A 16773-nucleotide genomic window follows, 5' to 3' on the forward strand; every position below is an offset into this window, starting at 1 on the left:
TAAATTCCTTACATAAATAAATACTGCCAAAAAAACAACAGTCCTACATCTTTAGTTTTGCCCGGCTATAGCTCCCAAGAGGATAAAATGGATCTGAGATCCACCCTTGATCCTAATAAAGTAAGAGTACTAGTTTCAGGGGTTGACAAGGCAGGACATGTGCCATGACTTCAAGATTAGCAGAAGATCTCAAGATGATAAAACAACTTTACTACACTATTTATACTTTCCGCATAACATCCTAGATATTCGGCCACAGGGCCAGAGAAATTTCAGTCTGTTCATTTGTTTTTAGGGGAGAAGCATCTCCAAATCCTGGGGCCAGCACTGGATGTTCTTACAAAGGAACATCAAGCTTAGCTTTATTTATATACTCCAAAGACTTTCTTCTGTACGTCTGTTTCCAGCTTGAAGTAGTTCTGAGAAAAGTTCCAATGCTTCCTTGACTGAGACTGCTAAAGGCTTAAGAGCTGCCCTTCCCTGACCTTTATATCTGTGTCACAAAGACCTGATGTACGATCATCCATGACCTACAGCAGAAAACCTCAACTGGAACATGAAGGGCCAAATCTCAAGGATTATTCCTGATTTATGCAAGAGTTCTTTGCTAGGCAGTGATTCCTCAAAATTACATGGAATCCATTCTTGGATATTATTAAAATGCCCCTTGTCTTTTTTTCCCCTTGGTTGTTCTAACCTTTTCCCATGATTGACTCCATACATGAATCTCTTGGTCATATTCATTACATTCCCAACACATCTTACCAAACTCCACACAGCTTTCAAAAACAGGATTGCCCATATAGATATAAGAGTTTCTGATAGGGTCTTGTACTGATAATTTAAGCTGCCAGAGATACTGGTAGAAGATTAACTGGTTAATACCACTTTATAATGCCTTGGTAAGGCTACACTTGGAATCATGCATTCAGTTTTGGTCGCCAGGATGATGAAAAGAAGTGGAGACTCTAGAAAGAGTGCAGAGAAGAGCAACAAAGATGATTAGGGGACTGGAGACTAAAACATATGAAGAACGGTTGCAGGAACTGGGTATGTCTTGTTTAATGAAAAGAAGGACTAGGGAAGACATGATAGCAGATATCTCAGGGGTTGCCACAAAGAAGAGGGAGTCAAGCTATTCTCCAAAGCACCTGAGGGCAGGACAAGAAGCAATGGGTGGGAACTAATCAAGAAGAGAAACAACTTAGAACTGAGGAGAAATTTCCTGACAGTTAGAACAATTAACCAGTGGAACAACTGGCCTCCAGAAGTTGTGAATGTTCCACGCTGGATGTTTTTAAGAAGATGTTGGATAACCATTTGTCTGAAATGGTATAGTGTTTCCTGTTTAGGCAGAGGGCTGGACTAGAAGATCTCCAAGGTCCCTTCCAACTATTATTCTATTCTAAAGATGACATATCACCTGTACCCCACATCCAGCAGCATGGAGTACCAATTAAATATCCTTTAACCAATATGTTCCCTCAAACTTATATGCACTAGCAGATCATTCCTGGTGTTGGTGAAGAACAGACTTTGTGGCATATATAGTGTTATCCATTAACACCAAACTAATGACACCTGTCACCTTCCACCAAATAGTTGGGCTGACGCTATGCAGAGAATCAATAGTTCTTAGATTTTTATCCCACCTTTATTACTTGCCCACACAGGTATAATGTTTTCTGATAGGCTCCTTAAGTAGCTCAAGGTGGCAAACATTCCTAGTACTTCTTCTTCCTGTTTTCCTCACAACCACCACCCTAGGAGGCGAGCTTGGCTGAGAGAGAGTGACTGGGACACCCATCTGACTTTAACGCCTATGGTGGGACTAGAACTCACAATGTCCTGGTTGCTAGACCGCTGCCTTAACCACTACCACCAAATTCAAGGTAGTGGTTAAGGTTCCCCTTGGACATATGTGCTAGTCATTCCCGACTCTAGGGGGTGGTGCTCATCTCTGTTTCAAAGCCAAAGAGCCAGCGCTATACGAATACATCTCCATGGTCATGTGGCCGGCATGACTAAATGCCGAAGGCGCATGGAACACTGTTATCTTCCCACCAAAGGTGGTTCCTATATTTCTACTTGCATTTTTGTGTGCTTTCGAACTGCTAGGTTGGCAGAGGCTGGGACAAGTAATGGGAGCTCACTCAGTTATGTGGCACTAAGGGATTTGAACTGCTGAGCTGCCAACCTTTCTGATCGACAAGCTCACCGTCTTAGCCACTGAGCCACTGCACCCCTTAAACTGGCCTACACCAGAGATTTATTTCAGGTGATCTGAAGGCCAATCGGCAGTCTCTTTTGGGCTGGACTAGGCAGCTGAATGCCACAAACAACCGTTTCTGAGAAACATTCACATGTGAGCCCATAAGCTATCTAGGCCCCTCCTTTTAGCTCTTTATCTTCTCAAAAGTTTGCTTTCGAGTACTGGTGGATTTTAACTAAAAGAGCTGAAATGTTTGTTCAGGGAATTTCAGAAGGTTAAGAGATAAGCTAGGCAAAGATTTTGTTATCAGGGGCCTTTGCAAGACTTCCACTCCGGCAGCAATAGTTTGTTGAGATAAATTATCTAGTCCCATGTGCTGATTGGGAAACATAAGGAGCTGCTTTAGGGGAAGCATAGTTGCAGCTAGTTTTATATTATCAACAGCAGAGTTTCTCCACCACAGCACTTTCAGATGCATGGACTCCATCTCCCAGAATTCCCCAGCCCAGAAGAAGTCGGGGGATGAATGTGAAGGTTCTCCATATGCATTTTGTTCTAGCACCGAGTTACAGTTTCTCAAATACAACCAGGAATGTGTTGAAGTTCTACTCATGTTGTCTTAGCAAAATGGGTCACCAAGCTGAGATGGCAATTGGCATTACCAAATTATATAGGAATGCAACAGAGGTGGGATTCACTTACCTTCCCTACTGGCTCACTTTGTTCGCAAGCGCATTGCCTGTGCATGTGCACCGCTTTCTCTGCATGCGCATTGCTCGCGCATTACTTTGGGGCCGGGTGGACAGAGCCTCCTGCAGCCACCATTACCAGTGAGCCTGAACTGGAACCAGCTGAAGACCACCTCTGGAATACAAGCTGCTTCATGGATCCCAAAGACTGAGGGAGATCTTCTTCACTTCTGCACATTACTGATAAGATCCCTTTTGCTCATCTGAAAAAGCTACACTATTTTTCACCAACTCCAGACAAAGCACATGACTAAAAGCTTCCCTCACATCCTGAGTCAACCTTCTGCCAGTAAGTCTCAAACTGCCGAACTGCAGGCAGCCTGGCAGGCAGCAAGAGTAGCTTGCAGTACTGCATTCTAACCACTGCGCCACCATGGCTCAAGATTCTGTCCATTAGATGCAAACAAATAAAGGATTGAACTCAACTGGATTTTGCGATGTTGTCTTTGGGTTTCGATCTGTTATTGGAGAGTTGTTTCCAGGACCACCTGTTTCCCATTTGTTCTGCTCGTCCCACCAGATCCAATAGAGCTGGCATGTTCTGGATCTTTTCCATCAGGCAGTGCCATTTGAGAAGACCAAGGAAGCATGCCTTTTCTGTCACTATGCCTGCCCCATGGAACAGCATGTCCCCCAAAGGGAGGGTGCATTGGGTCAAAGTGTTGATGTTGGGCATTGTAGTATATTGATTAATATCCTTGTCTGTCGAAGTATTTGCTTTTGATTTGGGTTTTTTTTAATGATAAAAAATATAATTTGGAAGCTACAGTGAACCCTGGGACATTACAACTAACATAAATACAGTTGTCAAATGTCCAAATTTTGATCATGTCACCGTGGAATTGCTACACTAGTCATAAGTGTGAAAAACTATCATAAGTCCCTTTTTTCCAGTGCTGTTATAACGTCAAATATCATTAAATGAATCATTGCAAGACAAGGACTACCTGTAGTCTATTGAATGCTAGGTAGGGGTCACATAATATATGAAGCCATAAACTGCGGTTTGGAAAACTAGAATGACCAGGTTCCAACATCTGAATTTATGGAGATACAGTAAGGCTCTTAAATTAATAAGGCTCTTAAATTAATACATCCAAATAACAGAATAAAAGTTGGGAGGGAACGTGGAGATCCTCTAGTCCAGGAGTTGGACGTCCTTTTTCCTCTACCTGTCCTAACCAAAAGCCCTCTCAATTATGGAGCTGACCAGCAACAGGGAGCTGCAGCAGAGGGATGAAAGAGCCACATGCGGCTCCAGAGCCACAAGTTGCTGACCCCTGCTCTAGTCTAGTCCAACCCCTGCTCAAGAAGGAGACCCTGTACCACTTCAGACAGGTGGCTGTCCAGCCTCTTCTTAAAAATCTCCAGTGATGGAGCACCCACAACTTCTGCTGACAACCGATTAATTTTTCCACTGGTCTCACTGTCAGGAAATGTCTCCTTAGTTCTAGCATAAGACAAGAAGCATGGCTGATGACCCACACAGAATGACAAAAAGTCTTACTGCGATTAAAAATGGGGAAGGGGGAGAGCATTCTTAGCAGTGATGGGATTCAGCCAGTTCGCATCTATTCGGGAGAACCGGTTGTTAACTTTCTAAGCAGTTCGGAGAACCGGTTGTTGGAAGAAACCTCCTTTTGTTTTTTCCCACTTTCCAGGGCTAATCCTATAAGGAACGCAGGAAGGAAACATTCTGGTGTTGTTTCTAGCCTGATCTTTATTGACCTGCTTACAGAAACTGCCTCTCCGGTTAACCCTTATTACATTTAAATAGCTAAGGCGAAGCGCCCATCGACGTGAGTGATGTTGAGTTGGCCACGCCCACACGGTCACATGACCACCGAGCCCCACCTACCCAGCTGGTCATTAGGGGAGAGAACCGGTTGTTCAATTATTTGAATCCCACCACTGATTCTTAGGTTCTAAACCCCAACTTTTCTCAATAAAACCGGCACTGTCAAGAATGCCATTCCAAGCATGTTTCTGGTAAACAAAAAGGCAATTTTATTTTTTCCAAAAACAAACACTTTGAATCAAGAGTCACAGCGCCGATACAGAAAATACATTAAAAAAAACAAAACAAAAACAACATAACTTAATGCGGAGCAAAAGATTGAATTAAGGAGATTTGGGGGCTGCCCGATCTGCAGATCTACTGGGTGATAAGTAGGAGGGGAAGAAGAGGACACCATCTGGGAGGAGGCCTGGAGGAAAAGAGGCGACCAGATGGCAAGGTTGTCCGTCAAGGGTCATTTCACTGAAGCTGGCACCAACGTGAAATGTAGCGGCACACTCAGGTGAAAGCTCCAGACATCATGTTCTCGCTGCCTCACACACACAGAATTGTACCATTTTAAGGCAAGGGGGCCAAACTTCCCTCTGGAAGAGGCAAGTTATCAATTGGATGCTCAGGGATATAGACCAGGGGTGAAATCTACTAACCTTTGCTACCGGTTCACAAATGTGGGCACATGTACCATTTCCGCGCATACGCAGAGTGTCAAAAACAGATGTGATGAGGTCCAGGCAGGTTGGCGGAGCCTGCTACTGAGCACACCTGCAAAGGTAAGTAGAACAGCGAGGGGGGGAAATCCGCTGTGCCATGCGATTTAGATTAGCTGGAAAGCAGGAAACCCTGCTTTCTAGCTAATCTAAATCGTGTGTCACAGCTGATCGTCGGAAATACTGGTTTCACCTGAAACGGTAGCATTTTTTTTACTAACAGTTCGGGTGAACTGGTCCGAACTGATAGCATTTCACCTCTGTTACAGACCTTTCATTAAGTCTGAAGTGAGGCTTAAGAACTTGAAGAAATGGTGATTTTTCACAGACTGCAAGCTATTTTTAAAGTTTTGCTCTGAAGCTCAAGATGGGTAACAACAATTAAATGTGCAGGTATCCAAATAAAACTGAAGTAGAATCAACCAAACAATACAATAACACCACCCCCCCACCCTACATACACACACAATCACTTTCATCTCAGTCTGAGAAGTTTCAGCTACGGTAGTTGGAAATACTCTGACCATCTTCTCATGTCAGAGAAGGTCTGTCAGAAAGTTTGCAAATTTTAGTCCATGATTCTTGTCAGTTTTCAACAAAATATACTAAGTTAGGGATTAAGACTTGGAGTTCAACTCCCAGAATTTCCCAGCCAGCCATACTGGCTAAGGGATTCTGGGAGTTAAGTTCTACAAATCTTAAAGTTGGATTTAAGTTGGACACCCTTGAATTAAGTAAACCCATTACTGACCCTATGCCAAACCGGAATTTCTGACCGGAAACCTGCGATAAGTACTCCGCATTTATTTATTTACTTATTTGTATTTATTATTATTTTTACAAATAACTCCAGGTGGTGAACATATCCAACACTCCTTCCTCCTCCTTTCCCCCTCTCCCCAACAACCACCCTGTAAGATGAGTTGGGCCAAGAGCAAGTGAGTGGCCCCAAAGTCATCCAGCTGGATGTCATGGCTAAGGTGGGACCAGACCTCACTGTCTTATACTTTCTAGCTTGGTGCTTTAACCACTAGACCAAATTGGCTCTCAAAATGTTTGAAAAATCTTGTTGGGTGGTGTCCGATTATCCTGTTTTATAAGCTGGGTTCCACAAATGAATCCTGGCTTTCTTTTCTTTGGTTTAAAGCAGAATAAAATGCCCGCAAACATGTTCTGGATACCCTTAGCTTCTGGGATAACCGTTCCTGGCACGGAGAGTACCATAAGTAAGCATAAACCATCACAATTGGACTTCTCTCATGGACTTCTAGGATATATGTCTACTGCAGGAATCTGGCCGATGGACAAAATAACGCAGGTTGTGTCTCTAAGCCAAACAAACTCTGCATCAAGGAGATACTGCACCAAGTTGTGTTGGCTGCTAAACTCACCTCCCTCTCCAACTGAACAGTTCTAGGTGGGGCAACCTTTGACCGGGCCTGCAATAGTTAAATTTAGCTCTTGTAACCTGAGTTGTTTGCTCCAAACTGAATCTTATGTATATTTCAGAAATGCCTGGAAAGCTTCACATTTTCCTGGGAACCCAACTTCATCACAGCTGCTATTTGGAGCTGGTTATTGCCGGGATGTAGTTACCAAGGAGGAAAAGGAGGGGGGGGGCAGATTGTTGCTTGTTTTGCATTGTGCGACTTTAGGGCTTAGTCCCCAGTCTAAAATTCGGATTTGAATCCTAAGATTACAAAAAGGAAGAAACTGGAAACAAGCAGTGAGGAACTTGTGGTTCTCCAGATGTTGACTTATGGTTCCTATCATCTCCAACTTTCAAGCCACAAGGGCTAAAGTGGATGGTATTATGCAACTCATAATACCTAAAGAAGTGTCGATTTTCTATAATAAGCATGCAGAGACAGCAAAAAGCCAGAGCTGAAATTTTCCAGGATTTAGAAGACTCACATGGGACCAAACTGAAATGTAATACTGAGGGGGAAAAAATGAAAAAGAAGCCAAGGAGCCAGGGAATCTAACCAACATACCGTTTTCTAGCTGCTGGACTCCAACTCCTACCAGCTCCTGACATCAATGGGTCCATGGGAGTTGGGATAAAAGTATTTTAAACCCTCCCATTCCTAGGTACCAACTTTTGAAATGATGGACGTTTAATTCCTTCTCAGAGTAGGAAGAGTGAGTAATAGCAGGAAGGAGAAATTGCTTGACAGAAGTAACAAGCTCAATCATCTTTTCTTTCGGCCTCATGAGTAACTTCCTTTTGTTAGGGGGACTGCTAGCTTTGACAGCGAAATGAGTTAAATAAAACGTGAACCTTCGGCAATATTGCTTGGAGCAGAGTAGAGAGGGAACAGAAGGGAACAACAAGACCCATCGTTCAAATCCTCCCCATCCTATTCTCTAGTTGCCAATAACATGATGATAATTAGAGCATGGAGTTTAGAAGAGCCATTGGACCATAACAGAGAGCCCAGTATCATCAATACGAGCCATGATCTGCTGTACTACAGTTTCAGGGATCATAATTTTGCAACTGAGCATTCCAACAAGGGTCTTGTTACACACACACACACACACACACACACACACACACACACACACACACACGGTGAGCGCTTCAAGCAGCAGTAGAACCCAATCAATCAGAGGTAGGGAACTGGCAGCGTAGACTTCACGTGATCAGATTGACCAGCACAAAGCTTATGTTCTGTGAACACCAAGAGGGTTGATACAAGGTCAACCTCTCATTTGGCTGACAAAAGGTTAAGGCAGCGTTTCTCAACCTTAGCAAATGTTTAAGATGCGTGGACTTCAATTCCCAGAATTCCAGAGTCAGCATCTTTAAAATGGTTCATTTCTTCTCCCCGCTCTTCCAAACAGGGCCGGGTAAGGGAGAAAGGGATGAGGTCAAATAAAGCTCACTTTATTTGGATTGGGGCAGTACTGAACTCTTAGGGAGGACACTGCCAGCAAATATCAGTGGTAGTTAGGGGAAAAACAAATTTGGCCACTCCCTATCTGGCCATGTCCTCAGTCATCACGCACTGCTACCTCAAAGGGATGAGTCAGTCGCTCAAGGCAGTGGTAACTCGGGCTGGCTTATAGGAACAATATCTAAAATTCTCTGCAAATAAAACTTTAGTCTGGCAGAGGGGAGAAGCTAAGCCAAGCTTCTTCCATGCTAAATTATTTTATTACAGAGAGTATGTTTTTTTTTTAAATGATAAGAAAGAAGCTTAAGCTGCAGTTCTATAATCTGAAATGATTCAGACCACTTCTTACATCTGGAGTCTCCTTTCATTGCATGAATAGATCAGGCGACGAGCCCAAAGGTGCTTTTCAAAAGGCAAATGGACTTTGGGTTTTTTCCTTGAATTTGAATTCCAAGGGAATAAAACAAAAACAAACTCCAGTTGCCTTTTGAAAAGCACCATTAGGGCAGCCATGACCTGGATGATGGAGAATCCCCACAGGCATTTAACCATCTCTCTCCCAGCCTCCAGATTTCTAAGTTGCCTGGATTGTGTTATGATGGTCACCTCAAAAAGGAGATTGGCTTGACAGATGGAGAGAGACATTCCCGGTTGCTACAGGCATCGATATAAGCTTTCTGAATAGCAGGGAATAGACGGTAAAGAAGATAAAGAGTTTCACAATGTCCAAAGCTCAAACCCTTGAGCAAGAGGAGATAATGGGATTTAACAGCCAAACAACACAGCTTTACATCAGGGGAAAAAAAATCTTCTTAGAAAAGGACAAGGAAAAAAAGAGGACAAAAGCAAATATCCTGGGGTGGGGGGTTGGGAAGAGAGGTTTGTGAACTTGAAGCTAGCTTTTTGATCTGACAAATCAATCCCATGTTAAGATAAAGTTTTCTGTCTTGTTTTGGAACAACTGGAAGGGAGAATATTCCAGCCAACTAATAACAAACCCACATTCTTTTTCTAATTTGACCTCGTCTGCAAGCCACCACCCACTCTGCGGCCGAGAGATTTCCATATTCGCAAAGAGAACATCTGAAACACAAAAGTTCTTGGGATCTGAAGCTTAGAAAAAAAAAAAGCAATGTAGTGTGTAAATCACCAGTTACGCTAGTGGGCCAGCTTGTTATGAATCCAGCACATACATTGTCATCATCACATACACACCCAGGGCATATCTCCGCTCCCTACTCTTAAGAGAGCTTCAGGGGTTACCCGCTTGAAATGTTCAAAGTTCTACATTCAAAGTTCTGTAAGCCAGGTGAGACCAAAGAGAAAGAGCAAAGGTGTGTCCATGGCAGAGGGAATCTCTTTGGCGATCTTTGCCTCAGCTGGTTCAGGACCATCTTCATTGCCAAAAGAAGAAGATGTAGACAGGACAGAGGGTATTCATTGCACAATCCATTAAAATGCTGCCATTTCCAACTTTGGTGAGCGCCAAGGTAGTCATCAAGAGACATCAGCGTGGGAGGCAAGACTTTCTTGAATTTTTGAACAAAAGCTGGCCACCACCAGAGCATCAAACTCCGAAACCTTGGGCCACCCTTGGCAAAACCAAGAAACCACGGATGGCTCCCCCGGTAATGATGATGAAACAGTGGTCGGTTTCCTTCACACATCAAGGGAAGAGTTCATGTTGAGCCCACCTCTGCCTCACTGGGTCGCTTTTGGGCAAAGCGAATGAAAAGTTCCATACAAAACGCTTCCAAAAAATAGCCGCAGGTAGAAGGTGAGGTAACTCGATTTTTTTTTTCCCACCAGACATTCCAGAAACAGGTCTTTGGAAGAAAGCTCCCTGGTCCAGGAGCAAGGCTGCCTCACCCATGGAAGTCCAGTCAGGTCATGTAACGGGTGATGGCTCGCAGAGCATACAAGAGGGCAGCCTGCATGCGGGCCTCCAAAAGCAGCAGGTTGACATGCACCTACAAAGGCAAGAAGAGGCATGATAGAAAGTGATGCGAGGCTTGCCACAAGCAGAGAGGCCTGGCACCGACACTTGGCATCCCAGAAAGATCTCAAAATATCAGGCACGAACAACCAGAACCACTCCATGAATAGGCCTAAATAGACACTTTTCTTCTCGATCACCTATATCAGTGGTTCCCAAACTTGGCAACTTTAAGACTTGTGGACTTCAACTCCCAGAATTCTCCAGCCAGCAGCTGACCTACATGACAGGAAACTTGCCAAACTGTCTGGGAAATGGCAGATACAGACTTAAAGGTTTGCCCTCCAATGCTTCCTCCCCTCAACTGACCCCAAGCTGGAATGTCTCTTTACTCCCCCTAGAGCAGTGTTGGCCAACCTTTTTGGGACTGAGTGCCGAAACGGGAGGATATGTGCATGGGGGGGGGGGGAGTGCTGGAAACTGGAAGAGCAGTTCCCCAGTGCAGATTTGCATGCTGGGTTGCTGAGTTTCTGGTGTGTGCATGTGCATTGGTCACCTGGTCTTCCAGTTTTGGGCATGCATGCGTGCACGAAGACCAGCTGGCTAGTCTGCATATGCACACTGGGAAACCAGAAGCTCAGCTTTCTGGCACTCCTGTGCACATGAAGACCAGCTGGCCGGTGTATGCATGCGTGCCAGAAACTGGAAGAGCAATGGGCGACGGCTCGTGTGCCCAGAGATATGGTTCTGTATGCCACTTCTGGCACGCGTGCCATAAGTTTGCCATCACGGCCCTAGAGGTTGCCCCTCTCCTTCAGCCAGTGAATCTACCACACAAAGGGATCAATTGCTATCACGTAGATGTCAAAAGGATCCACTACCACTTCTTTACTTAGTTTGTCCCTTGTTTGGGTCTTGTTTTTCTTCCTTTTCAGGATTACAGCTGAGTATTTTGCAGCTCTCAAATGTGCCTAAGGCAAAATTTTTGGCAGTTGAGGAACACCTGGGAGGAACTCAAAGATCATCCTGGGCTAGGTTGATGATGCAACTTAATGGGTGAGGTGCAGATGCTTCTTTTCCTGGGTTTGCAGGTGAAATTTAAAGCCTCTTTTGTTGTTGCTGTTCTGCTACTTTGTGTTTGTGTTAGGCTTATACTTCAGTTGTTGTGTGCTTCCTGTCCCAAAAGAGCTGAAAATCATGAAAGCAGAAAATCGTGCCCTTCTAAGCAATCGGGATTTCTTTTGCCCACATCCCAGAGTACTGTTGTGGTTCATTAGGAAGAAGGTACCGGCAGTTAATTAATATAAACACACCCCTCCTGATCCAATTTTCCTTCCTCTCTTCCTTCCTTTCTCCAAAACAAGGCCTGTTCTGTGCCTCCTTTGCGAGCTCTTGGCAAGAGTCAATGTGATATCATTAATGTAGGAATGTCCTTAATATAGCTATAAAGAAATGGTGTCATGCTAACACAACAGACAGAAGCCAAAAGGAACAAAGGCCAGATCTTAGCCATCAAGCTCACTAGGTGATAATTGGCCAGTTCCTATTTCTTAGTGAAAGGGACATGGTGGCTCAGTGGCTAAGACACTGAATTTGTCTATCAGAAAGGTTGGCCATTTCAGTGGTTCGAATCCCTAGCGCCGTGTAATGGAGTAAGCTTCCATTATTTGTCTTAGCTTCTGCCAACCTAGCAGTTCGAAAGCACATAAAAAATGCAAGTAGAAAAACAGGGACCACCTTCGGTGGGAAGATAACAGTGTTCCGTGCACCTTTGGCGTTTAGTCATGCCGGCCACATGACCACGGAGACGTCTTTGGACAGCGCTGGCTCTTCGGCTTTGAAACGGAGATGAGCACCGCCCCCTAGATTTGGGAACGACTACCACATATGCGGGAGGGGAACCTTTGCCTTTTTTATTTCTTAGTGAATGGTTTCCTACATTGGCTAAACCACAGTTTGTTTGTTGAATCCACTGTGGGTGGGAGTCACAGAACATACAATGTTTTTCAAACTTGGCAACTTTTAAGACGTGTGGACTCAACTCCTAGAATTCCCCAGCTGGCCATATAGTCCACATATCTTAAAGTTGCCAAGTGTGGAACACATTGTGCTAAACCATAAATTGGGATCTACATTCTGCAGTGGCCGAGTCCATCTGCAGACTCAAAGGAATTAAAGGAAACATATGCTCACTGAATGTGACATGCAACCCCAACGTTGGTCAATCAGTGATTCGAAGTAGGGAAGCCCAACAACCCATCACCCAGTAGACCTCGATTTACCTTTTCCGAATGTTTGAAGTGTCTCCAGAAATGAGTGTACATTCTTTTAGTGGTTTTCTCTGGGTAGCAGGCCACGGTTTTGATGTAGATTTTCAGGCTCCGTTCCAAAAGCTGGTTCACTTCCCTGTAATCATAGTCATCGTACCTACAAGAGATCACATATGGACTTTATAATCACGGGGATGCTGCAAAGGTTGCAACCGTGAAAAACGGTCGTAACTCACTTTTTTCAGTGCCTTTGTAACTTTGAATGGTCACTAAATGAACTGTTGTATGTTGAGGACTACCTGTACTGTCTTCCTTGGAAATGGTCAACTGAGAGCAGGCCATGAATACAAAGTCAAATCTAAACCGCTATAACATCACTTTTTAAAAATAATATTTACACCTCCATTTTTCTCTGGATTATTTTCTAAACCATCTTATTTATTTTCTTGCACAGGAACAGTGGCGGGATTCAGCCAGTCCGCACCTATTCGGGAGAACCGGTTGTTAACTTTCTAAGCAGTTCAGAGAACCGGTTTTTGGAAGAAATCTCCTTTTTGTTTCCCCCCCCCCCCCATTTGCAGGACTAATCCTGTAAGGAAGGCAGGAAGGAAACATTCTGGTGTTGTTTCTAGCCTAATCTTTATTTCCCTGCTTACAGAAACTGCCTCTCCGGTTAACCCTGATGACACTGTCACAGCTAAGGTGAAGCACGCCCATTGAGGCGTGTGACATTGAGTTGGCCACACCCACCCAGTCACATGACCACTGAGTTCAGCCTACCCAGCTGGTCATTAGGACAGAGAACCGGTTGTTAAATTATTTGAATCCCACCACTGCACAGGAAGCATGGAAAAATGGCTGGTAGAGGATTTCTGACAGTAATCCAGGGATCTCGTTCAAGGGCCCTAGAGCGCCAGGTTGCCTCGGACAGTTCTATTTTAAAGATAAAATAGGTCTGCCAAGATTTTTTAAAAAATTTTTACAGTGCCAGAGCTTGAACTGGGAACTTCTCCATGCAAAGCAGGTGGTCAGGAGAATTTGTATGGCGAGATTGTCTCCAATTTAATGCCAGCAAGCCAACATTTGCATCATCCCTCTTTCTTTCCTTAAGGCCAGGAAGGTGGGCGGGGAGGAGGGAAGGGTTTGGGTTTTTTTGGTATTATTGGGGGGAGGGTTTAGTAGTTAATAGTGGCAAGTGTGGTGCATTTTTTTTAAATTGAAAAAGAAAAATATCTAAGGAACTATATAACTTGTAGTGCAAAGCTATCAATGAAATGGCTGAGATTGAATTTTTGGTCCATGGGGCTTCCTAGAAAAACACACACATTTAAAACCAGGGAACCTGGATAAAATATACCCAAACTTATCACCAGACTGTTAGAAATGTAGGCAAAATCAAGGAACATATTAGCACATGTGGTGGTTATGCCCAAAGGCTAAATATTGGAATAGAATAAGAAAATGGCTCGAAGAAATCATTAAACAGCAAATAGATATGAAACCGGAATTATTTCTATTGGGAATACCTACAAGGAATTATGACAAAAAACCATAATATTTAATTATACATATCCTAGCGGCAGTGAGAATAACATATGCACAAAATTGGAAGAATAATAATATACCAACAGAGGGGAAAGTTATCATGAAAGAGTATGCAGAGATGGACAAATTTACAATAGAAATAAAAGAAAAGGAGGAAACGGAATATTATATGGTATGGAACGAGTGGTACAAATGGCCAGAGGACAGGTGTAAAGCTTAAGGAAAGACTACATGAAGAAGACATGGGAGTTAGAAATTAACAATGTATAGGTAGAGATGAACAAACACGTATAAATTGTAAATTAAGGACTGTATATAATAGTATCACATATATAGACAAAGAGAAACTGAAATAAGGGGGGGAGAAGTGCATTTACAATGGATGTATACCGAAGTGGAAATGTTGTACAGAAGGAAATTGCAAAATAATATTTTTTCTTTTTGTATTTTTTTTTTAAAAACTGCTTAATAAAAATTTTCAAAAAATAAAACCGGCGAAGGTTTGGTTTCAGAAGGAAACCATGGCCCCAAATCAGCGATTCATTATTGCATTTTGGCAGGCTGGTCTTGAAAGTCTTCTGAAACAATAAAAAAAAATGGAGAAGGGAGGCTGTGTGAAATCCATCCTCTGTCCGGTCCTTGCTGTAAAAGGTTTCCTCAGTTTACATGCAGGCAAGAAGGAAACAAGTTCTCCCTCATGCTTTGAGCATGCCTTATTTCCTATCTCTTGTAAATTAGATGATTCACGTCCTTTAGTCACCGCACCAGCGGCTGCCGTCTCTGCATAGCCATCCATCCTAAAGTCACCTGGCCACACCGCACACAACTGATTTACCTCAGGCAATTTGTTTGACAGGACAAGGATGCTCTCAGTCACTTGTTCACCTGCCCTGCCAGGCCGCCCTTTAAATTATACACTGAACTTTGGACTCACAGCCTCCATCTCTCTCCGGTGCTCTCGGTTATTCCCTACTGAAAAGCAAACCTCCCCCTGCTTTGTACATGCTGGCAAACAACAGCTCAGCCGGGATCGGCTGAACCAGCATGATTTAAAACCAGAAATAAACTAGCTATGCAGATCAGGGGAGAAGAGAAGGGAAGTAACACAGTAGGCCCAAACTCCTATTGCTGCTTAACATGGCTTGCCACTGTAGGCAAAACAGCTCCATTAGTTTGTTCTTGATGTACAACAGCTTGTTAAGTGACCATTCTAAGTTAACAACAGCACTGAAAGAAGTGACTCATGAGCACTTTTCACACTTACGATGACGGTCATGTGATGAAAATTGAGACACTTGGCTACAGAGAAGTGGTGGATTCCGGATACCATCGCAAATGGTACTCTGCAACGGGGGCGGGCGTCCACCACATGCTCGTGAGTTGTGCATGCATGCATATCACTGCCCTGCGATGCTCCAGCTGCTCAGTGGAGCATCGTGCAGGCGCCGTACACTGCATGCACATGTGCAAATGCCCCGGTTGACTCAAATAGAGGTAAGGGGAGTGGGTGGGTGGGTGGGCCTGTACAGGAACGGTGCCTGTGGCTCTCAGCAGGTACCAGTACACCCGTACCGGGGTGTACCGGCCGGAACCCACCACTGCTACAGAGTCATAATTTGTGACAGTTGCAGTGTCCCAGATCATTTCTGACAAACAGATCAATGGGGGAAGCCAGATTCACTGAACAACCTCACTTGACAACTGCAGCAATTCACTTAACAACTGTGGCAAGATAGGTTGTAAAAGGAGGCAAAACTCGCTTAACAAACATCTTGTTAACAAACGTCTTGCTTACGACCACCACAGAGCCCAAAATTTGTGTTGCTCAGTAGAGAACCACCTGTAGTTGGGCCATTTTCTTCTTTTTCCGATGATTAAGGATGCACATTGGTCTGTGCCAAAAGCAAGGCAGAAGGAAAAATCTGGATACCGTTTACCCAAATCTAGCAAGTACGAAGACAAAGAATTGCAGGAGGGATGGAAAAAGAGGATGTTGAAGCAACTTACCTAATGCCAAAGACGCAGTGGACATAATTCCAGATAGCCCTCCGGAGCATGGATGTGTCCACCCCACTGTGCATGGCTATGGTGTTGTAGGTCAGATTGTACACTACTTGGAATTTCTCGTCCAACAGTTGTCCCACATCAGGGTACAGCCGGTTGATAAGCGAGTAACCATGATCTTCCCAGGTGTAGTCCTGTAGGAGGTGAAATGCAGGTTGGATCTAGAATCTGCACTAAACCAGGATTAGCTTTACAATAAAGGTGACATCTCCTTCAAGCCAATGCCATCCAGGAAGTCACTACAGCTGAGTTCATATCAAAAGCTAAGCCATAAGGTAAAGGTAAAGGTTCCCCTCAGATATATCTGTTAGATGTTCCCGACTCTAGGGGGCGGTGCTCATCTCCTTTTCAAACCCGAAGAGCCAGGGCTGTCCAAAGATGTTCTCCGTGGTCATGTGGCTGGCATGACTAAAGGCCGAAGGCTCATGGAACGCTGTTACCTTCCCACCAAAGGGCTGAGGTGGCGCAGTGGTTAGGGTGCAGTACTGCAGGCTACTTCAGCTGACTGTTATCTGCAGTTCAGCAGTTCTAATCTCACCGGTTCAAGGTTGACTCAGCCTTCCATCCTTCCGAGGTGGGCGAAATGAGGACC

General features: G+C 44.1%; 1 protein-coding gene across 3 annotated transcripts in view; it reads right to left on the reverse strand.

Moving 5' to 3' along the window:
• Positions 1 to 10157: 10157 nt before the first annotated feature.
• Positions 10158 to 16773, reverse strand: part of SESN2 (sestrin 2) — a 45995-nt gene continuing 39379 nt past the window's right edge. For all 3 annotated transcript variants that reach the window (XM_032227161.1, XM_032227162.1, XM_032227160.1), the window contains 3 exons: positions 16125 to 16315; positions 12585 to 12729; positions 10158 to 10336 (listed from right to left, as the gene is read on the reverse strand). In XM_032227161.1, coding sequence (XP_032083052.1) covers positions 10250 to 10336; positions 12585 to 12729; positions 16125 to 16315 — 423 coding nt within the window. In that variant the 3' untranslated portion in view covers positions 10158 to 10249. The remainder of the gene's footprint in view (positions 10337 to 12584; positions 12730 to 16124; positions 16316 to 16773) is intronic.

This window comes from Thamnophis elegans, chromosome 12 (genome assembly GCF_009769535.1).
Source record: "Thamnophis elegans isolate rThaEle1 chromosome 12, rThaEle1.pri, whole genome shotgun sequence".
NCBI classification, from domain to species: domain Eukaryota; kingdom Metazoa; phylum Chordata; class Lepidosauria; order Squamata; family Colubridae; genus Thamnophis; species Thamnophis elegans.